Below are 23,470 nucleotides of genomic sequence, written 5' to 3'. Positions count from 1 at the left end.
GGAAATTAGCCTGGCACTTCCAAACTTACACGGTGATAACAGGTTTTAAGTAGCTGGCAAAAAACCAGAGCTGAAATCCAGCGTGTGATGTCTAAAAATGTCAAGTGCCCGTTAAGGGCGTGCTTTTGTCTTTTCAGTTCTTCCTGGTGGCGTTAGAAGAGGTACAAAAGTGTTCTGTGTTGCAAAGAGGATTTCAGTTGTAGTTAGGATTTTGTAACGCAATTAAAGTGGAACTTTGGGGTAAACTGCGCAACAGACTCTAATAGCTGGTAAAATAGGAGTTTCAGGAGCAGCTGAGAGCGCTGAAAACCTTCACTTTGCAAAGGTAAATGATGTGGGGGATAAATTTTGGTGTTTGCAGACATGGTTCCTCCTTCAGAAAATATTTTTTGCATTTAATTTTAACATTAATTTTAAATTATTCATTGATTTAAATTATTAATATTTCTCCTGTGTTAAAAGATGACATGGCTGTGATCAATAACACATTTATTGTGAAAGGAGTAGGAGTTCCTCCCTGTAATCCTGTGTGTGTTTGAGTAGGGTGAGGTGCAGACAAAGTGGAAATGCTGATGATGCTGGTGTTGAAAGCTTCTTTTCCTTTTTTTTTTCCCTCTTAATCACACTGCCCTGAGCTGCTTTTGTGCTGTATGACAATTTGAAGAGCTAACAGCATGGCAATTCATGTGTTCTTTGTAACTCAGGTAGCAAAACCAGAAGAGGATGACTTCCAGGAGTTTCAGGATGCCTCAAAGTCTGGCTCCCTGGATGACTCCTTCACTGATTTCCAGGGGGAGGCAGCCAAAGCAGCCAGTTCACAGCACCGGAGCAGGTACCAGGTCCTTGGTGTTTCTGTCATTTCTCTGGCCAGTGCCTAAACTTTTGATACCTGACTAGAAATCTCAGTTGAAATATCATTTGGACTCCAGCAATCCTGGCTTTTCCTTTGGGAGCCAAGATGTAATTCCTGATCTGGCAGGTTTTGTATAACAAAATAAATAAACATGTTTCCTCCCTTTGATAGTTTACAATCAACCTCTCAAGGTCTACAAAGACTACAAAATATCACCCTTCTTTCCTCTTTGTGCACTTCCCAGGTGTCTGATTGTAGACAGACACATTTTCTGGGTGGGAACTGGCTGTTCTTAGTGGCAGACAGAGCTCTGAATTCCATGGGAGCCCTGATTTCCAGGTGCTTCCGCAGCAGTGACATCAAATGGGGATGCTCAGCCCAGTTGTTCTCCTACACTGTGGCAAATGGCTTCTGTGTAAGAAACAGAATTTTGCTGATGGCACAGAAGTCCAGAATCTTTTGATTTGGAAGGAACATTAAAGATCAGGAGTTCCCCCCACTACCATGGGCAGAGAGACACTTCCATTAATTGCTCCAAGGCCTGTCCAGCCTTGCCTTGGACACTCCCAGGGATGTCAGTCACTGCCATATGGATCTGAAGATGCTGATTTAAGTATATCTTGTGTTAGATGTCATTTTGCAGCTGAAGCTAATCTGTTGCTGAAAGTTTTGACAGAAAACTGTTTGTAAATTGCACAATGGGAAGTAGAGGATCATAAAAAATATATTTCAAAAAATGGTGTTTCTTTTTCACCGCAGCAGTTCTCTTTATTCAGTTGTGAAAGCGTTCGGTTTTGAACAAAATGTTACAATGAGCTATAATCTAATTGCTTATGGAGCTTTATTTAAAAAAAAGCCATCTGTGGAGTACAGCTGATTAACCATTCCATTTGCCAAGATTGCATATCTAATAGCCTGCTTTGCAGGGATGGGAAATTTAATTATATTACCATAAGCTCTATTTTTTTGCCGTTGCACTGTCTGTCTGCAAGCGTCACAGACCGGCATCAGCACATGTGTGCAAGTGCTTCGTTTGTGTGTTGCTTGTAGGCTGCTGATAAGGAGATTTAAATGGCTCTGGAAAGATTCTTGCTCCGGGCTGAAGAACGCGATAGAAATCCATTCAGGTTTTCAATGTGAATGACACGAACTGGAGGTAGAATGCATCATTCATATGTAAAGGATGTTGTTGTGTGGAGCTGCCAAGGTCTGATAACGGGGCTTGTGTGGAGGGCAAGCAAAGCTCCCTCCTAAATCTTCCAGCTTTTGCTAACAAGGTGTTAGGTTGTTGTGGCAGCTTTACCGGATGAAATAGGGTGTGTTTATGCAAAAAGACTTGCTTGTGTAACTGTGCACTAATCCTTATTTTGCTGACTAGATACCTGCCTAAACTCACTGACAGAAGTTCAGAGTTATTATTTTCCTTCCTTTGAACAGTGATCCCACTTTATTATCTTAATTTTACAATATGTAATGAGATGTAATCAGAATTAGATAAGCTGAAAGTATGGAGCTGTCAAAATCTCGTGCAGTTTTAACTCTTTACTGTATCTAGGTCTACCAGGGAGGGTTCTCAAAGGGATAAATTAGGCAGGAGTGATTGCTGGGGCATGTCTGTGCTGGTTCTCTCCTGGGCTACGAATTCGTGGTATAAAGTTCTGGAGTGTTTTGTTCACGGTTTGACAGAAATTAAAATCAAGAATGGTGCAAATTGACTTTGAACTAAAGAAATATGATTTTAGGTGAGATAAAGTGGGAATACCCAGCTGAGGTCACTTACATCAGGGACTGGATTAAACACTCATTAAGGCATAAGCTTAGGTTTAGGAGCCAAATTGTGTAGGCATGATAAGAGGCTCCTTTAAATAAAACCTGGAAATGCTGATTTCTTACAGATAAATTAAGGAACTTTGCTTTTATCTCTTTTGTTTTTAGTGTTCCTTCTTTACTAATGCCACTCCCAGGTACTAAGCCGCTCTCTCCAGCTGATAAATATGCTGTGTTTAAAGGAATGGCAGCTGAGAAGCCTTCTGAGAGTGCAGCAGCTTTTGGAGGTAAAAGGACAAACACACAACCACTATGAGCAATTTATTGTACAATTTCATATATCTTCTTTTTGGCATTGATAAGATATTAATATTTAAAAATCAGAGCAACGAATGCAACGTTTGCTGCATGAATTCATAATTTTGCTATATGAATTCATCATTTCTCTGTGCAAATGTATTTCTTTTCTCCTCTTCTCTAGATGGAGGGGACAAGTACAGCGCTTTCCGGGAATTGGAGCAACCAGCAGAGAGCAAATACTTGGGTAAGCACTGGGGCTTTATTGTATTTTCATGATCATTTTTAGCATTTCTCTCTGAGCTGCAGAATTTCCATCTCTGCCATCCTAAAATAATGGTGGTGCTGCTTCTCTAAAAAACTTGGTAGGAAGTATCCTGAGAAAACGGGGCACTATCCTGTTGGAACAATGTGCTGACGGTATTTCTGGAAGGTTAGCATCTCTTCTGGGTGCTCCTGAGTTTTATTTTAAAGTAATGATGTAGTTGGAATTTGTTTTAAGTGAGGAGTCATTCATTTGTGAAACCCCTGTGGTGTTTTGTGAGCTTCTCATGCTTGGAACCTCCTCAGGATTAAATGCTTGCAGTAAAATGAAATAACATTTGATCTCTTTCTGTACATGTTCTAAAATATAGAAAGTTGCTGTATTTGCCTGCTGTCCAGGTCTGACCACTCTTAACCCTTTCACCAGCTTACATTTCTAATGGAAAAGTTTGCAATTCTTCAGTAAGTTTAGTTTGCTGTGCTGTTGCAGTTTTGATCAATGTGTAGCAATTTCAGGAATATTTATGTTGTTGCTGAGCCAAGTGAATTGTTTGGAGGGGAGGGAGAATGGAATAAAAGGTCAGGTGTAGTTGTGGTCTTTTACTGCCATTATTAAGAGTATTCTTTTAAATCTTGGTTAAGCTGATTTAAGGTGTGACTCTGTGGTAGCTTAAGAATTAAATGCTGGTGGTGTGTTTCTAAAACAGAAAAAAATCTGTTTGTTGGACTCTTGTCTTCAAGTAAGCACCAATACTTTAAAATTACAAGGAGTCCAAGTATGTACATGCTGGTGAATGGGTTAAACAATGTTTTCATGTTCAAAAGAAGAAAGTTATAGAATTAGCACACCAAAATATTTAATGTAAATTCGATGAAAACATTGTTACCTCATGTTGGTTTTGTCTCAGCCATCTGGTGATCTCCCCTGAAAAAGCTGCAGTATCTCAGAGGGAGGAGGGCAGGAATTGCTTCCATAAAAAGCAGATACTGTATTGGTATAAGTGAAATTCAAAATTACATTCATTGTTTGGCAAACACGAAGAGGATGAGGTGGGGAGAAGAACTTGCATGGAGGCCAAATAAGCAGTATTGATCTCCTTGTGAATCTGCTTCTCACGGTGTGTTTTGATATTAACTCAGTGTAAAGGGAGTTTAATATGACTCTGAGGCTATTTGAGAGAATTAAGTGTTTGCTGGAGTGAAAAGTAGAATCACTGACGTTGGCACTTGTGTGGCTCATGGAAGTTGAGTTTGCGGTTCCGTGTGCATCCCGAGGTCTTTCACTCAAACAGTTTGTGTGAAACCTTCCGACACTGCATGAAGTAATTTGCTTGCTTGCATGGTGTGAATATGCTGTGTTTATTGTGCAGGGTTTAACTGTTGTTTTCTCCCTGTTTTCCCTTCCCAGGAGAGAACCTTGCAGAGTTCAAGCCCACAGGAGCCGACGATGGTTTCACAGATTTCAAAACCGCCGACAGCATCTCCCCGTTAGAGCCGCCCTCCAAAGACAAAACCTTCCCTGCTCCCTTCCCTCCTGTGCCCGCTCAGCCAAAACAGCCAACACAAGCCAAGACCCCTTTGAATCTGGCAGACTTGGAGCTCTTTTCCTCTCCCGGAGAAAACAAGCAGCAATCCTTCCCACCTGCGTTTAACACCTCAAAGCCGGGCTCCTTTCCCCCCCCACCCCTCCCATCCGCCTCTGCCCAGCCAGCACCCGCCAAAACTTCGAGCTTAGCTGATGACTTTGGAGAGTTCAACCTTTTTGGGGAATTTTCTAACGGCGCGTCAGCCAGCGGACAGGATGACTTTGCAGATTTTATGGCTTTCAACAACAGCGGCGGGTTTCCCGAACAAAAACCCGACGACAAATACACTGCGCTCAAGCTGGAGGCCAGCCCCGGAGCTCAGGCTGGCTCCTCAGGCAGCACAGTGAAGGGTGGGCAGAGCTCTGCCACCACTGCTACCCCCACCAAATACGACATCTTCAAGCAGCTGTCCCTGGAAGGCTCCGGGGCGGGCTTCGAGGAGGCCAAGGACGGCGCGCTCTCCTCGGGGAAGAGCGATGATGACTTTGCTGACTTCCACTCCAGCAAGTTTTCTTCCAGCGGCGCCGAGAAGTCGCTGGTGGACAAAGTGGCAGCTTTCAAGCAGGCCAAGGAAGACTCTGCTTCGGTGAAATCCCTGGATCTGCCTTCCATCGGCGGCAGCAGCGTGGGCAAGGAGGACTCCGAAGACGCGCTGTCTGTTCAGTTTGACATGAAACTGGCTGATGTGGGAGGAGATCTTAAGCATGTCATGTCTGATAGCTCTTTGGATTTGCCAACAGTTAGTGGCCAGCATCCACCAGCAGCAGGTGAGGAACTGGTTAGATTGCTCTGGTAACGTAGGTTGGTGCAGATTCCGTGTTCTCTGTGCTCAATTACAGTATTATGCACTCGTCTTTCAGTAGTGGAAGACTCCTCAGTGTGTGTCCCCGCCAGCCACGGCCCCTCAGCAGGGCGCTCTTTAGTTTTTGTCTTAGAAGACTATAAATATAAATAGCTGGAACAGTTTGAACTCCAGGCCAGTTTATTTTTGAGATTTAACATCATCACGCTGGTACCTGTTTGCTATTGGCTCTTAAGGGACTCGAGTGGAAAATATTCCAGTGCAAACAATGTCATTCCATTTATATCAGCAAGATGATGGCAGAGTCTCACTTCAATCTCTTGTTTTCCACAAAGCATTTGGCTTGGGGACTTCCCCTGCTCCAAGGGTCACTAATTGGGGCTGTTAATGAGAAGCTGACTAATCGCCAACACCAGTGTATTCCCCCTGCAGCGGGGCTCAATCTGGGTAGCCAGGATTTTGCAGGACTGCAGTTGTAGAGTATTTCACACACCTTCCAGTGTTAAATCCCCCGTGGGAATCATTGTGCCAAGGGACTGCCAGTGCTGGTCTCATGATTGGGAGCTCTTGGACCTAAATTTAAACCATGGGACTTTCACTTTATCCTTATCAGGTTTCCACCTTCTTTAACTTCCCTTTATGACAACATTCCTGAGGGAGTGAACTGACCATCTCTGACCTGATCACATATCATAAAACAAATTTCCCAAGTGTCCTGCTTTTTCTTTTCATATATACATAGGAGATAAGCTGTAGTTCAATGTTCTGTGGCCTTCAACAACACGGGAACCATTACTGTGTTCTAGGACAAGTTTTATGCAGTCAAAGGCTTTTCTGAACAGGGGGAACCTACAAACTGTAAATGTAAAAGCTCTTACTGCAAGAATTGGTTATTTCCACATGAAATATTTCTTCCATTTTTTGCAGATAGGGGTAGAGAAAAAAATATACAGTACTGTAATTTTGCATTATATGATATTTTTAAGTAGGGGAGAGAATTAAGTCGGCAACTTCGGTGTGGAAGATACTCTCTAACAGGGTACGAAATATCAGGAATAATTTATTAGCAAAGACATTTAATTTTCATATTACTGCTTGGGAAAACTCCAAGTTGAGTGAGCTGTCAAAACGTAGCACCAACAGTGTATTCTTGAATGTTTACTTTGGGTTTGAAAGCACTTTTTTCCTAATATTTTTCTAGCCTCTTTTGGTGGTAGTTTGACTTCTGTAGCTCTTTACAGGACGTGTGCTTTTGCCACAGCAATCCGTGATGAAAAATTGCTGTTTGTGGCAGGAAAGCCTTTTTTTTTTTTTTTTTTTTGGTTTGTTTCAAGGGGTTAGCCCTTCATGTGCTTGTTGCTAAACTTTTGAACTCTGAAGTATTAATTAGAAGCTATTTTTATTAAACTTAACCTTAACTCTGTATTCTCCTATGGTGCCAAGTTAGATGTTATTCCAGAAGGGAGAGTTTTGCTCCATTTAACTGTTTGGATTTGGTAGCAGGACGTGCTCTGGACACTCTGCTACAAACACTCCTGTGCTCATGTGTTCCTTCCTGTGTGTTTGATGCATTTCGAGCTGTGAACTGCTGATGGTCAAGTCCATTTTTTTTTCTTCTTCTTCCTTTTTTTTTTTTTTTTACAGTTTACATGAAGTTAAAAAGCAGATTTTTTTTTTTCCTTTTTTCCTCATCGTTTCCTTCGATCTGTAAACGTAATGTCAAAAAGGAACAGTATCCCTTTGCCACCTCACTGCTGGGAGATTGCCCCAGGTGTGCAAGCCCTGTGTCACATCTCCAGGGGAGCAGCAGCAGGACAGAGGTGCAGAGAGATGGTTTGACTTTGTGATGTGCCCACACAGAGGCGTTTGCCCCTTGGCTGTGAGGTTTGACATTTGTAGCTTCCAGGTATGGGCAGGTAGGTGCTTGTGCTGGGAATCAGGGAGAAACCCGTGGCTTGCTTCCCATGCCAGGGCCCTGTGGTCTCTTGAGGGAGGAAAGGTTTCCAGTTCTTCTCTCTCCAAAGGGGTTACAGTCTCTTTAAACTGGGCTCTTAACTTTCTGTGTGGAAGGTAGACGATACTAATGTTGCCTGTTTTCTCTTGCATTTACTCCATATAACCCTTTGAGCACTGGCTGCATGCTGTTAGTTTGAACCAGGCTGCTTCTTTTACACCAAATTTCCTTTCCACTCCCAGTTGAGAGCGTTTAAATGTTGGGTGAACCTGATTTGCTCTTCCTGCCAAAGGTTGCAGCGAGAGGAGCCCTGCCCTGGGCACCCTCAAAGGGTTATCTGCTGCACTGACACGCCTGTAAAGTTCCTTTTTCTTTGGCATCACTTGGAGATTCTCTGTATATTTTAATCAACTGCAGGGTTTGTTTTTTTTTTTTGTTGTTCTTTTTTTTTTTTTTTGCTGCTTTTTCTAATGTCTGATTTCAACTAAACATTTCCTGTGTGAATGTGCCTTTTCAGATCTGCTTTGATATCTCTCTTCTGCAAGTATTGACCTGCATGCTTTACTCTGATACCGCCCTTCCGAGCTCCTCTGTATCACTATCTTTTGTGATCTGTAAGTCCTGCTGTGTTAATAAATATTACCTTGGCATATTTTGAAAACGTGGGGATGTGTGTGATTTGTTGCAAACCAGCAATGTATCTCTTTTTCTTCAAAAATACGGAGTTTAAGGTTCTAGTATCCCCTTTAAGCTGGTGGGTGCCTTTCTCTTTCAGAGCAGGGTGTGGGTGAGCTTCTTTCTCCTCTTCCAACGCTTTGACCTCGCTCCCTGTGACCTTCTGAATCTTTACATATCAGCCTAAATAATGTTTTTCCAAAGATCTGTGTTGGAGAGGGAGGAAATGTGTGGTGGCAGGGTTGTTTCTGTGAGTTGGCACTGAAAAACTGTGTTGCTGTCTAGACTTTTATGAGTAGAAGCCCACTCAGTAATATTCTGATGTTTATTTAGCTAATCCAGTGTGAGTTAACCAGAACCCCAAAGTAAATTTTCCATTTGGGAAGTTCTGCCTTCTGAATATTGAAACTTTCCAACATGAATGACAGCTGCAAATTTGTGGCATGCAATTATGTCGTTTCAAATTCCTCCAGCTCCTCAGCCACTGACAGCTTGGGATTAGCATGAAATTAGGAGACAAGGTAGAAAACTAAAAATAATTGAGATGTGGAATAGTTAAAAGTGTTGTGGGGTTTTGGAGTTGCCACAAGAGCAGAAACCAGCCCAGGAAGCAGAAAGTGGCTTTTCTTTACACCGAGCTGGAGAGACTTTAAAAGGGGAAAAAAAGAAAAAGGGAGAAAACCACAACACCCCTCCTTGGTTCTGGAGATCAGCAGGTCGTGCCCAGCCCTAAAGGTTTTTAAACCAAAGCTTTGAACATAAAGCTGAGACCTAATTCTGCAGGGCTGGTGCAGTTTGTGTTTGTTCAGCCAATCATTCCTGGAGGAGGGAGAGGAACGTTCATGACTGCATTTATTATGTTTTTGTCCAGACTTGACAGTCAGATTGCCTCCCTTGCCCTCATTTGGGTTAATTCTGCACACAGAGGAGCTTATCCCCCCTGGTTTATCCTGGGAAGGCTCTGGCAGGGAGGGTGTGGATGTGTTTGCCATGGGCCTTCCCAAGGGCCCCTGTGGCACTGAGCTCCCAGTGCCAGCTCAGGGGTTTTATTTTGCTGTGAAACGTCGTTTATTGTGATCATTTCAAAATAATTAGCAAATCCTGTGATTCCACAAGGTTTGGAGCCTTTTGTCTCCTATTTCCTTGATTTTTCATGTATCTTACGGTCAGCATTATTGATGGTTTCCACCTTAGCTAGAGCCATTCTTTAGAGAAAGCAAATGGGAATAATTCCCTTATTGTTAACTGTTCCAGGCTTCCCCAGCTGAGAAATGGGCTTTGGATTTTTGTGGTTGCTGACAGGCCTGACAGTGATAGCAGCAGTGCATGAACACTCTGTGTTCCCGCAGCCTGATCTCCTTTTCCCCAGGTGGAGCCCCACTGGGAGCAGTGAGCAGGTGCTGCCTGTCCCCGTGCAGGCTCTGGGCTCCTGCAGGGCTGCCGGGGATGTTCCCAGGGTAACAGCACTGCTGCTGCTCTGCTGGGAGCAGAGCTCCACCTGTGTCACCCTAACAACCAAAACGTGGCATCAGACTTAGATTTATTCATCAGGCTTTAATATCCACTGAAATAACAAAAACCTGGAAGTCTCCTGTGCTGGCTGAAATCCCTAAATTTATTCCGATGTCCCTGAATTGTCTTTCTCGGTTTTCTTCAGGCAGTCACTAATGCTGTCAAGGGTTTTCCTTAAATGATTAAACTGTTGACATTGAAGGCTCCAGCTTGTAATTTGCCTCCAGCCATAACTTAATCCTTGGTAGTTGAAATAAATTATTGTAGTTGGCTCAAATCAGGGGTGGCAAGTTTTTCTGTAGATGAGATAAGACTGGGGAACAGTATTTTAGCTGTATTTCATCCTGCTGTAGGTCCCTTGCAGCCAGTGCTGTGCCTTGGCTGGCTCCTGCAGGAGCACCTGGTCCCAGGTGATGGTCAGGCAGCTTGGACTTGGGGTTCCACATTCTTATATTTCATACTTCTCACTAAATTGTTTTAGGACTGCTTGAGCTGTTAACACTTGCTCTGAATTCAGTGTTTTCCCTGTAATAGAATATTCCTAGGAAAAAGTTTATTCACCGGAGTGATCCTTCTGGAATTAGGCAAAAAAAAAAAAGTCAAATGTACAGAATCGGACCATTACATTTTCACCTGACATCTTCAGAGGTTTTGTGTCTGCCTGAATCCACACACAGAGAATCTTGACTTTTAGTTTGTGAATAATTAAACTATTGTTCTGCCTCCCCTGCCCTATTGATTGCAGGTCGGGTCAGCATTCCCCCTGGAGCCTGCTGCTGTGCCTGAGCCAGGGCTGGATCAGCAGTGCCCTGACCTGGGCCTTTAGGATGTGTTTGCAGCTCAAAATCTTAGCAGTTATCAAAGGAATAATTCCCCCCAGCGTGCGAGTGTGCAGATCCTCGGGGTGGGATCATCACTCCTCCCTTTCTCTCCCGGGAGCACCAGAACAATGGCGAGGCTCACATCTTTGCTGGGCTCTGGAGTCAACACAAAGTGAAGGGAGAAGAGAGGTTGCCTGGTTGCCGGTGGTGTTTGCAGGATGCCGGGATTAATTACAGCTGGCTCACGTGTTGGAGGCGCTTCTGGCTCTCTCTTTCATGCAAAGCTTTCGTTTCCCTTCTTTAAACAAAAACTTGAGAGCAACGGGGTGCGGCGTGTGATGATAAACCAGCGACCCCTCTGCCGGCGGCTCCTTTCACCTCCGAGCCGCCTCCTGTGCCGGGAGGAGCCGATTTCATCTCCGTTCGCCCTCTGCGCATTCAGAATTCGAGTGGCGCTGGGTGATGTGGGCTGTGTGCGGGGGAAGCTCAGGTGTGCATTTGGGATGCTGTCGTGGACAAAGTGGCGGCTGCAGGGCGGCCCTGGGGAGGAGCTGACGGGTGACACGCTGTGCCTCGCTGACCCGTGGCAGTGGCCATTAAACCACCGCTGTGCCCAGTGTTTTGTCAGGGTTTTCATTAGCCGTGGATGTGGGTCATACCTGGGAAGCAGCCTGGAGCCTGGCCTGCTCTCCCCTTCCAGCGAGGTGCAGAAACCAAGGCAGGAATGGTTTGTTAGAATGGTTTTCATCCTCGGGCTGGTGTGGCTGGAGCGAATAAAGAGGACAGCTGGGAAGTCAGCTTGTTCCAAGCGCTGTGTGCCAGCCCATGGTGTTCAGCACCGGGATCTCAGCCCCACTGAGGCTCAGGGAAAACATTTCTATGGTCTGGGTTTGCTGTCCCTGCAGCCGCCGCGTCTCTGATCCAAACTGACAATGGTTCCTGCTGGAAAACAAATGCCAAATGTAGGCCAGGAGGGCTGGTTTGCTGGGGAGGGGGCTCCTGCTCTAACGAAAACTGCCCGGGCTCCGTGTGCCTTCACTGGGGATCAGCCTCAGCCTGGAGGTGAGAGATCAGTGAGGTGGGAGCAGCCAGAGCCCCCAGGCGCTGCAGGCTCTGACCTCACACCTGCCCCTGGCAGGCAGAAGAACCTATTGGGCCGTGTAATCACCAGGTGGGTATGAAATGTTTGGAGCTTTCTGCAAAATAATTGGATTTTCTCTAGACTTAGCTTTTACAAACTATTTGTTCCCTTAAAACATGATCTCGGCAGTATCCCTGTCAGTGCTGGCACCTGGAAGTTTTGACGAGTCGGCCATGCGGCGCTGCAGGAGCCCTGATAAGCTCAAACAGGATTTCCAGGCTTTTTTAGATCCTTGCAGCACATTTTTATACGTTGTTTGTATCAATGCATGGATGTAAAATTAAAGTGCATTAATGCTTTGTCGGGGGAATGGAGAAGTCAGCCCAGTCTTCTGTGTGGTTGGATTTGATAAGATGAAATAATGCGTTAAAGGTGTTTTGAGTTGTAACATTTGTATTTTGATTGTAGATTCTGCAGCCAGAAAACTCAGCTGGTGATCTGTGCAGCCTGGACTGGCCAGAAACACTTTTTTTTTTTTTTTTTGGTGTTTCTTCACTACCATAGTGGTATGGTGACTTTCAGCTTAAAATGTAAGACGGCATTCAAAGGTCAAGGCTTACACTCATTGAACAGAGAAATGCTTGTATGAAATGCTGAGGTATTTTCCAGATTATTTTTGTGCAAACTCCACTTCAAGCCTCAGTGAGAACAACAATTCCCTGTGTTTGTTCTTGCAGTTCCTCCAGGCTCTCAGCGAGTTGTTCTTAGGCGGCGTGGAGAGTTTCAGGGTCTCAACTTCAGCTCCTAATTGTGGGGGTTTGTTTCAGATGTGGATGACTTAAAGGGTGGCCCGTTTGGAAGCTGTCACAGTGGCTCTGCAGTCAGCAGCCTGGCGAGCTATGACTGGTCCGGCTCCGACAGGGACGACGCCCAGCAGGGCAAGAAGCTCCCCTGCCTCGCCCAGCCCTCGGGGAGCGGCTCCTCCACGGCCACCTCTGTCCTCCAGAAGAAGGAGACCTTGTTTGGCAGCTCAGAAAACATCACCATGACAACAGTTTCCAAAGTGACAACCTTCTCCAGCGAGGATGCTTTGCAGGATGTTTCCTTCGCGGCCTTTGCAAACTTTAAGGACTCGGGGCCGAGCGACGACGACGTCGGGGACTTTGGGGATTTTGCCAGGCTTCCCTCAGAAGCTCAGGATGCAGCAGCAGCTGAGCCAGCCCTGGGTGCTGATTTCCTCGCTGGGGTCTCCTCTGAGCTGCGGGGAGAGGCCACAGATGACTTTGGAGAGTTCCAAAGTGAAAAACCGAAAATCAGCAAGTTCGACTTCTTGGTGGCAACTTCCCAAGGCAAGGTGAAATCCAGTGAGGAGATGATCAAGAGTGAGCTGGCCACCTTTGACCTGTCTGTGCAAGGTAAGCCTGCCCACAGTGGAGGGACCTCATGATGCATGTGCTTATCAAAGGCTGATTTTCCTAACTGAATTATAAATTAGCTAGTGGGGATTGTTCTAAAGGCTGCTGGAAACGACCTGAATCTTCTCATTGATTTCTGTGGCATTTGGAGCAGGTCTTTTTCTACAAGGAAAATATTTGTTGTGCCAAAAACCTGCAAGAACTGAGGGACTGGGGAAATCTGCAACAGTCACTGAGTAAAGAGAAATATTTGTTCTTCTGGAGGAACGGGACAACCCTCGCTGCCACTTCATTCATTTTAAACAGCCTGGGTCTTTGGAGTAAAGGACTAACTTTTTACAACCTGACTTTTTAGGGTCTCATAAGAGGAGCCTGAGCCTGGGGGACAGAGAAATCAGTCGTTCCTCACCTCTGCCAGCTCTGGAGCAGCCCTTCAGGGACCGCTCGAACACGCTGAGTGAGAAGCCAGCCCTGCCTGTGATCAGGGACAAGTACAAGGACCTGACTGGGGAGGTGGAGGTGAGGAACTGTCTGGGCCACACCTGAGCTGGCACTGACATTAAGGGCCTTCTGTATCCAACTTTTTGGGGCTTCACCTGTTTGAATATGGCTGTGACTGTGAGATGGTGCCCGGGTGCAGTTGGATGCTGTGAGTGGAACCTGGAAGTTTCTTCTCTCATGTCTTTAAAGGGAAGTGGGAAAACACAGAATGTTGTGTGAAACACAGAATCACTTGACCTTGCAGCCTAAGCTTATGACTGGAAATTAGTTACAGTTTAAATCTAATCCCAGTTTTGGCAGAGACCGTTTGCTTTGGGAAATGGCATCACTTTTTTGGCTGTGTGGTAGTTACTTCTCTTGCTTATCCTGAGAAGAGATGGGAAAAGGACTCAGATTAAATTCTGCTAATCCCCATTGCTAGAACAGCAGACTGTAACAAATGTGCCAGGAGGAGGTGTGTGCAATGAAACCTTTTACCCACTCCTGTATGTTCTCCTTTTGAAACTCACTCCCAGAAATCAAACTTTAGAGTTCAGATGCAAAGAGAACCTTGAAAGAACAGGGAGAAACTAGGAACAGATCTGTTAAAAGTCCACACGGCTGATCTGCAAACAGTCTTTCAAAAATACCTGTCTGCTGCGTGTCTGTTGTGTAGGAGAGAGGGAGGGAAGTGTGTGTAGGAACAAGACTGAGCCTGTCCTTCTCTTGGCTCTAGGAGAGTGAGAGGTACGCCTACGAGTGGCAGAGGTGCCTGGAGAGTGCCCTGCAGGTGAGTGTGACCCCTCTTCCCCCTCCAGATCCTTCCCTCCTCCCTGCAGGACCTGCCTCACTCAGCGTTTGAGACCAACAGGCAGAGAAAGTGTGGGAATCAGCCCTGGGAATTAGAGTTTTTAAACCAAAAGCTGCCACCTCCTCAGCTAAACACCCTACACTAATCTCCCTGTCACTGGGGATTAGTTTGGCTTTTCCCTAAATATTCCAGCTCCCTGGTTAGTGGGGTGGTCCCGTGTTTGGGTGCCCAGTATTGTGTGTTCAGGGCACTGGTGCCAGTGCCTGGCTCCTCAGGGCTTCCTGAAGGACAGAGCTGTTGTTGTGCTGTGCCCAGGGACCTTTCATCTGATATTTCACAGCCAGATCAGTGCTCCTTAACATTTGAGTATTAGAGAGCCCAAAGTGTGAATGCTGTTATTAAATTAGACAGCAAGGCATGCATGCTCTTAAAACTCTTATTTTGGTAATGGAACTATTGGGGGGAATACATTAAGGTTTTAAATGTTCATACTTCCCCCTGATCTACTTCTGCAGGAGTGTATAAAAACACGTGATGGAGTGTGGCAATCATTTCTTGTTTAATTTGCCTCCTTTTCCGAATAACAGTTTCTGCTGGGAGCAATCTTGTTTGTAATGATTATTTCAAGATAGAAACCCCATAATTTTATGAAATTCATTTCCACCAGGTCATAAAGAAAGCAAACGACACCTTAAATGGAATCAGCAGTTCATCAGTTTGCACTGAAGTTATCCAGTCTGCTCAAGGCATGGAATATTTACAGGGTAGGTTCTAATTTTCCACCTGTTTTACACTGAAAGTTCTTCCCGAAAAACCAGGAATATAGAATCGCTCTTTCCCACATGGCTTTATTTTTAATCTTAATCTTTGCCTGCATCTGAATAATGAAGAACTTTTCTGCCAAATAAATATAACTCCAGCTTTGAACCGACCCTCCATGGCCACCCCTCCTGGGCCACTCTTGTTTTGCCGTTTCTGAGTTCCAGGCTGGGGATCCAGTGCATTCCCTGCCCTGTTTTACATCCACAGGGGTCGTTGAAGTCTACCGAGTAACCAAGAGGGTGGAGCTGGGCATCAAAGCCACTGCTGTTTGCAGTGAGAAGCTGCAGCAGCTGCTGAAGGATATTGATAAAGTGTGGAACAACCTGATCAGCTTCATGTCCCTGGCTGCTCTAACGGTAAGACCCAAATAAGCTGCCTGGTCACTAAAACAAATGTCATCATTTTATTTAAAGAGGCTTTGCAGGGTGTGCTGACTTGACAGCTTGTGTTTCTTCTCTTGGGAAATGGAAATGGACTTATTTGTGAAAGCCAGTTCAAAACCCTCGATGAAAACTGTTATTTATGTGCAAACATGGTCTTGTCCTAGTACCTTAACGATGTAAATGATGTCCTGGGTGTCTGTGGACATCTCCAGTAAGGCATATTTAATAAAATCCAAATAAGCCGTTTTACAAAACCAGAACGACATGGCCATGTCTTGTTTTTTAATATCCCTGCAATTGGCTTTAATGCTCACAATTCCATAACACACAGTGGAGCAACACAGGAACGACTGAACTGTTTTCCCTTCTCTCTGCCTTTGGAAATGTCTGAGTTTGTTTTGGTTCCTGCCACAGACTAAACAGCTTTTCCTGCTCTGCACTGCCAGGAAAAGCTCCCAGACAGCCTGGTAGGAGCTGGAGAGCTTTGGACATATCTGGGATGGTCTGAGGGGTGGCCCTTTAGAGCAGGAGCATCCCATGGGAAGGGTCTGCAGAGGAGCTGGGATAGAGAGGGGCACACAGAGGTGCAGAATAGACACTAACAGAAGGCAGGGAAATCACCCTGCCATCCAATACCTTGTGGGGTTTGTGTTGCAGGAGATACAATGTGCAAAATGTCTTCCTTTAACCGTGGAAAAACTCGTAATTTTAGGGGCTCACCCATTTGTGTGTGCTCTGTATTGACTGACGCTGGATCCCTTTGACTCAGTGCATACCCAAGGAGCCTTCAGGATCAGCACATCCCACCAGGCATCACTGAGCACATCATTACCATGGGGAGGTTTCCACTGAGCATTTTAATTTGTGGCTTCCTCCTTGCACTGCAGCTGTGCCCACAAAAGGGTTGTTTTTTTTTTTCCTTCCCAATAAACACTCATTTATAAGTAAGGCTTGGAATTCTTGGTTTCTGCTTGAAATACCCATCTCCAGCTCGCTGTCATTCCCTGCAAGGCAGGTATTATAAATGATCAGTCCCTTTTTACACACCTTTTGCACATTTTAAACCTCCCCAGGTATTTTGGGATGTTCTGTGATGGACAGAGCCTGCCATCCTAGGAAATTTATATCCTCAGCATTTTACTGCCTGGCAGAGGAATTTGATAGACCTGGATTCACCTGTTTGAACTCGGGCATTGTTGATAGGAACAATCCCAAGAGCTATCAGGATCTTTTCCTAATTTAAGCAGGTGGATTAAAACACAGTTGCTAAAGTGATTTTCCTTGGGAGATTACAGGGATTACCTGAGAGTCCAAAGCTTGGCCCCGTGTTCTCTGAGCCACAGCAGCTCCTGGCTCGTAGCTCCAGCTAAAGTTTAATCACATCAGGAGCTGCGAACAGTGACTTCTCACATGCACACACAGTCCAGCTGAACTTACCAAAAACCAGGGGCTCATGACTCCTGTAATTCCCCAGATCACCCCTTCTCTTGCTTCTCTTCCCCACGGGATTCACTGGAAGGGGTGGAACCCACCCCTCTGCTGTTACAGCCACGGATCCGAAATGATGCAGAAGTGCCAATTAACTGCAGAGAAGGATTCCAGCTCCCAGGCATGTGCTTGGAAAGGTTAATTTTATCTTTTAAAGGATTTTGTTACAAGGTAATTTTATGCACAGCCTTGTGGTTTTTTTCACAGCAAATTGCAGGATGACCTTCTCATTTGCTTCACTCATGCATTTGGTAAACAAATATTAGAGTGCCTTTATTAATTTGATTGATCTCCTTAGAGATTAAAGGGTGGGTTTTTTTCTTTCAGGATTCCAATTATTCTCCAGCCATTCAGCAGGGCAGCGTGAGCAGCATACCCAGAGTGTGGATTAAGACACAAATGCCCTGGGATCACACCATTTTTTAAGCTTCTTGCATTTGTAGTCCTTGCTTTTATTTGCGTTACTATTTTCATGCAAAATTTGAACAGTTTTGTGTCATCCTTATGCAGTGTTTTAATCGATCATTTAGACTGTGGCTGAAATGTGAGGTTAAGTACTGGAAAAGTGACCACAGTAATTTATTATTTACAGGTTTCTTCTCCCACCCTTTGGCTCTCTTTAACCTGAGCATGTGTGTGGCTGGTGGCCTGAATTCCATGGTTTGGTTAACCTTCATATCCCATTTTGTACTGCTCTGCCATATTGTACGTTCAAAAAAAAAAAACCCAAAAAAGAGAAAACCAGCTGCCCTTTTTTGCTGAGGCAACGCCAGGGAGCCCAGGACAATGAACCCCGCTGCAGCCACCTCCCCAGGGCTGGCTGGGACAGCTCCCTCCCCACAGCTGCACAAACACCTGCACGTCCTCTGTTTGCCTTCCCCCAGTTCTCAGTGCTCCTTCTTCCCCTTTGGATGTGGCAATGTGCAACTCCAGAATTCCTTCCTTTGTAGCTGAGGCCCTTTTTGAAGACGTGGAGTGTTATAAATCAGCGCTGATGGAGATGGCAGATCCATCCTGACAGCTTTGATGATTGTCACCCCTGCCCTGCCGTGTGACACGCTGGCTCTTGCTGCTCAGTAATTTTTATCATGATGCCTGGTAACTTTCTCAGGCACTGAAAATGCCTAAAATGTTCCTTTCCCCTTTCTTTAGCCAGATGAAAACTCCCTGGATTTCTCTTCTTGTATGCTGCGCCCAGGGATTAAAAATGCCCAGGACCTTGCCTGTGGAGTGTGTCTCCTCAATGTGGATTCCAGAAGCAAAGTAAGTGTGGTGCCTAAACTCCTTTCGAGCTTCCATTTGTAGAATCCCAGACTGGTCTGGGTTGGAAGGGACCTCAAAGCTCATCCAGTGCCACCCCCTGCCATGGGCAGGGACACCTTCCACTGTCCCAGGTTGTCCAGCCTGGCCTTGGACACTTCCAGGGATGGGTGTATTGAAAAAAAAAATTCATGGTTATAATTTTTAAACTCTGACCTGTAGATAGGTCTCAATAAAATCTTGGAAATAATGGAATTATAATAATGGAATTTCCAGTGTTCCTTGGGCTTTGGTGTGACACAGCTGTGGAGAAGGGGTTGAGTTTAATTGTTTGTAATGGGCAAGAAACTGGGATACTAAGATTTTTTTTTTAAAGTATACTTTTTTTTTTTTTTAACAAATAAAAATCTTTTCATGACTTCTCTTTATGAGCTGGCTCACCAGAGGGGACTGTTGTCATTAGCAGAGCTGGGAGGGACTCCCAGGACATGTGCAGAGTTGTGCCAACCACTTAAAAGCAGAGGCACTTTTCCTGACTTTTTGGTTTCAACGTTATTTCAGAAAGAAGAGAAACCTGTGGAAGAACTTCCCAAAAAAGTATGAACCTGTAAAAGACATTCTTTCTAGACTCATTCTCCTTGAGTGTGGAAGGCTGAGCTGCTAATGGGCTCTCGGCTGTCATTCTCAATTGTACCAATCATTAATCCTCTTCTCCAGTCGTGTTTTGTGGCCGTTAACTCTTGATCTGATCAACTAACACGCTCCAGAGCCTCCCCCTGTCTGTCTGCATGCCTGTACCTTGTGCCCAGCTCTCTGGTTTTGTGCTCCTTCTGTTGTGTGGCAGAAAATCCCTGAGTTCCTGAATTTGTGCTGCCTGTGTGTCTGTAGCAAGAGAGGGGGGATTTCAGGGGCTTTGTGCTGGAAGTATTGACTTTTGGCTTTGTGTAGCAGGCAGTGGCATTTTTAGAAATCTCTGCAGGAAATCCAGGGTGTGGAGAGCAGGGCTGGGATATTTTTTTTTCTAAAGGGAGCTGTGAGGCATTGGAAAGTATCTCCTAGCAACAAACAGCGAGGTGGTTTCAGCCTATTCATGGCTTCACACACTCAGAGGCTTCTATTGTAAAGCAGCTTCAATTAACAGGAGGAAGTGGATCAAATTCAACCTGAAATAACACTAATAGCAAGAATTGCACCTGCCTAACCCACAGCCAGGCTGGAGCCAGGGAAATAAATGCAGGAGCTGTCTGCTGGCAAGCAGGACAAGCTTTTCCTTGGGTAGGGAGATGGAACAGAACCAGAAGATGCAGGAAACAAGGTGAGTTAGCTGCCAGGGGTCAGGCCAGGGCTCCCTTCCTGCAGGTGTAGTTTGGCTTAGGTGTGCCGGCTGAAGGTTTTGTCCACCTGCAACTAAAATCAAACAGAGTCGATGGGGTGGAGTGCTCAGGGGAGAGTCCTGTGCTCTTTTCCACTCTAGGTTTAGACCCTGGAGGGGATCAGACTGTCACACCTGTGTCCATCCCTCTTGCAGGCCTTCAATTCCGAGACAGACAACTTCAAGCTGGCGTACGGAGGGCACCAGTACCACGCCAGCTGTGCCAACTTCTGGATCAACTGCGTGGAGCCCAAACCTCCAGGTCTCATCCTGCCAGACCTGCTCTGAAAGCAGCTGCATGCAGGTGGAGCCTTGGCTCTAACCCTGCGGGACTTGGGGTAACTGCTGTGCTGGAGAGGCTGGAGCTGGGGGCAGGGTTTGACATGTTCGGGGTTGGGTTTTGGTCCAAAAATCAACAGATTAAAGCCGCTGTTACAGATGGTGAAGGATTCACTTGTAATGGCCAAGGTTTCAGAGGGAACTGGAAAATATGCAGTGTGGCAAAAAAAAAAAAAAAAAAAGAAAAAAAAAGGTGGCATTTCAGTCTTTCTGAAAATGAAAATGTTATCCTGTGTAAAAGCAGCCTGGTAACCTTGTGCATAAACCTGGGAGATGCCAGCATGGAGCTTCCCAGAGAACCTGGAATGCTGGGCTGATTTGCATAGAAACAACCACTTGAATACTTGAAGTCTGTATTTGCAAGCAAATCTTTTCCTTAACGTTTTTGGGACACGGACCTTGATGTTCTTTAAGCATTTTTGCTGCTGTGATATCACAGCACATGAGTCACAGCAGCATCGAGGCAGAATGAATTATTGACTCAGAAGGAGAAGCTGCTGGGTGTTTGTGCTTCCACTGCTCTGTGTTGGAAGTTGTGCTGGATGCAGAACTGGTTAGTGCTGGAAGGTGAGGACTGGAAAACTGTTGTAATTTGTAATTTTCCCTGTGCTGTGTGGATTCTGTAGTGCAGGCAGCTGGAGCTGCAAACTCACGGTCTTTGTTGTAAATACAGATAAACTTCCCTGGATTTGCCCTGAGCTCCAGGTATGATTTTGTCTCTCCTGACCTTTTGGGAGCTGTGTGGCTGCAGCACTGCTGAAGGCTGGACTCTGCTGATGCAGCACATCTGCTCTGTGTAGAATCTTTACCTTTTTTGGCTGTGGAGATGCTGTTCCTGATGGGATGGGATGGCTGTGTTTGCAGTCTGCTGCTACCTGTAGCAACGTGTTCCTGTGACTCAGAGCTGGCAGCACGAGGTGGCCCCTGGCTGCTGCAGCAGGGAGTGGGATTTAACACCCAGAGGGATTTCACCCTGGAATTTGGTGGTCTCAGCAAGCTGTGTTTGAAGCAGGCATTGTGTCCCTGCTGGTTTGTGGCTTTTGTAGGTGCCTCCCTGGACAGGTTTGTGTCACAGACTCTCACTAAATGTTACCTGTACCTGGTTCCTCCTTCAGATCCAATATCCAGAGGACAGAGCACTCAATGGAGTGCTGGTTACAGGATTTTAAACCTGTGGGAGCTTCAGGGTGTTACAGGAGACATCCCACGAGCCTGTCTAGGTCTGCAGGGAATGAAGTGGGGTGCAAATCCATAGGGAACAACTTTCTCCTTAATTCTTTGGCTTAGTCTCTCAGATCTGTCCCTTTCCTCCGGAGATCTCAACAGCTTCTCCAAGTTAATCCTGCCCCCATTACAAGTACCTGACACTGACCTGTGGTTATTTGCTGAAACAGAAATTACAATGAGGAAAACGATGCTTTGTATGTAAAAAACAAACAGGCATAGTTATACCAAACTATTAATTAGCCCAAATGAAAGAATCTTGGCTCAGAGGTGTCTGGCTCCTTCCTTACACCAATTACAATAAATCTCCTTGCTGCCTCAAATTAGCTCATTCATGAAATAAAGCACCCTGTGCCTCCAGCTCCAGCTGATCCAGAGGCACATTTCCCGTGCTGTGCTTCCCACATCCTGCCCAGGAATTACCAAAAAAACAGGGAAGCAACTCCTTGCTTCTCTCCCTTTCATTTATTAGGTGGGCAAGAGCTCCAGCACCAGAGCTTGTGCCCACAAGCCCTTGTTTTCCAGCAGTCAGGGGCTGCTGTGCCCCTCACCAGTGTTCTCACAGCAGTGGACATTTCCAATTCCAGCTGCAGCAGAGCTCACTGGAGGGTGGTGACACTGCTGCTCTCCTGCTCCCACAGCAGGGAGAGCAGCAGGCAGCATCCCTGGCCGTGTGGGGAGCAGGAAGGGCTCTGCTCCCTGCACCTTCAGCCCGGGGAGCACGGGGAGGGGTTGCATGGAGATCCCCTCGATGAAGGCATTGCACAGGGACGATGAGCTGCAGATCCCAGTCATTCCAATGACTCACTGGAGCATTCGGCATCCTCTCGGATGTTGCTGCCAGCCAAAGCCCAGTGTCCTTCCAAGCTGTATCCAAGGTGACAGGATTGTCAGAGCCCACCTTCCCCTGCTGCCTCTGCTGCAGGCCCCTGGACACGCTGCCTTCCCTTTGCTTGTGCCCAATTTCAGACCTGTAACTCCATTTCCTGCATGGATTCTCTCACTGGAAAAGAGAAACGAGATTTTCTTTGGTTTTTTTTTTTTTTTTTTTAAATCCATGTGTAGATAGATAAAAGGGGCTCTGCCTTGGCGTGACCTGTGGGAAGTAGGGTTTCTGTCTCTTTGTGTACATTTGGAGTTCTGAGGAATTATTTGCTCGGTTATTTAATGTGTTTATGGCTTAACCCCGTTGTGTTCCTGGTGCTTCCGTGCCGTGGCAGCTTCTCCCTGGTGCTGGCGGCTGCTCCAGCCTTTTCCTGCCTCTCCCTCCTCCTCCTCTGCGGCCCCTCCGAGGTCACCTGTGCCCTGGCAATTGTCACCTCCCGCACTCACCACTCATCCCAAGGACTTTCCCTCCCTGGCAGCAGCTTCTCCTCGTTGGGTTTGGTGGGAGCAGCTCCTTCCCTGCAATCCCTGCAGGATGTGGGAGTGAGGCTGAAGTTCAGCCCCGGGCTGAGCAGGAGCTCATGGAAACCCACGGAATGCTCCGAGTCCTGTCAGCTCCATTGGGAATCATAAACTTGAAACAAAACCCGCCCTTCCAATAAAAGCTGCTAGTGTACAAACTGCTGCTTTGGATTTACTTTTAATTCTGCACCTGTATTTAATTCCAGTTCTCAGTGTTAAAGTAGGAATGTCACAATTTAATGAAGAAGAGCGATCAGAAAAAACTTCCCTTTCTATTGTGATTCTTCTCCTGCCCTCTGGGCAAATGTTATTTTTCTTCCAGAAGTGGTTTTGTGATTATTAGTTGGAGCTGTTTGGGTTTGTGCTGTGCTGGAGTTGCTGCTGATATTTTCAATCCAATGAGAGTAAGTGTTATTAATTGACTTTAGTACCTTGTTTACTCCCTTAATTCCTGCAATGATTTATAAATCCTGTGTTGAGATTCAGACCTGGTGTTCAATAAAAAGCTCGTTTCGTATCTGACCAGCCTGGGAAGCTGATATATTTATATCATAATGTAAGTGAAACCTGCTCTGAGGCTGGGATGGGGAAGGTGTCTCACCAAATACTGGAAGATATAAAATAGTTTTCAGACAACTAAGATACCATTTGGAAAAGCGGGAGAAGGAGTGTTCCCCTCAAAGCCAGTGGGTGTGCTCAGAGCAATCCAAGCTAAACCAGAGCCCTCTCTTCTTTGGTTTCTGTAGATTTGAGAATGGAGAAAAAACTGGATTTTGAGGGGGAAAACATTTGTGTAAAATCTTTTGCTGTAGTGAATCCAAGAGGAGCTTTTGCAGTGAAATCCCCACAAGCACTAA

At 45.7% G+C, this 23,470-nt stretch overlaps 1 protein-coding gene across 6 annotated transcripts in view; it reads left to right on the top strand.

Moving 5' to 3' along the window:
* The window catches only part of SYNRG (synergin gamma), a 36,189-nt gene extending 13,054 nt beyond the window's left edge, over positions 1–23,135 (top strand). For 4 of the 6 annotated variants that reach the window (XM_066201760.1, XM_066201758.1, XM_066201757.1 and 1 more), the window contains 12 exons: positions 705–832; positions 2,789–2,907; positions 3,102–3,164; positions 4,590–5,534; positions 12,440–13,027; positions 13,383–13,546; positions 14,244–14,297; positions 14,986–15,082; positions 15,348–15,496; positions 18,164–18,274; positions 18,833–18,868; positions 19,800–23,135. In XM_066201760.1, the coding sequence (XP_066057857.1) occupies positions 705–832; positions 2,789–2,907; positions 3,102–3,164; positions 4,590–5,534; positions 12,440–13,027; positions 13,383–13,546; positions 14,244–14,297; positions 14,986–15,082; positions 15,348–15,496; positions 18,164–18,274; positions 18,833–18,868; positions 19,800–19,931 (2,586 nt within the window). In that variant the 3' untranslated portion in view covers positions 19,932–23,135. The remainder of the gene's footprint in view (positions 1–704; positions 833–2,788; positions 2,908–3,101; positions 3,165–4,589; positions 5,535–12,439; positions 13,028–13,382; positions 13,547–14,243; positions 14,298–14,985; positions 15,083–15,347; positions 15,497–18,163; positions 18,275–18,832; positions 18,869–19,799) is intronic. The other 2 variants (XM_066201761.1, XM_066201756.1) reach the window with 1 other exon arrangement.
* Positions 23,136–23,470: the final 335 nt, after the last annotated feature.

Source organism: Chamaea fasciata, unplaced genomic scaffold, assembly GCF_029207755.1.
Source record: "Chamaea fasciata isolate MVZ Bird 193981 ecotype frontalis unplaced genomic scaffold, bChaFas1.0.hap1 SCAF_21, whole genome shotgun sequence".
Lineage (NCBI taxonomy): Eukaryota > Metazoa > Chordata > Aves > Passeriformes > Sylviidae > Chamaea > Chamaea fasciata.
The sequence above is the reverse complement of the archived record's forward strand: the minus strand, read 5'-3'. Positions and strand labels throughout refer to the sequence as shown.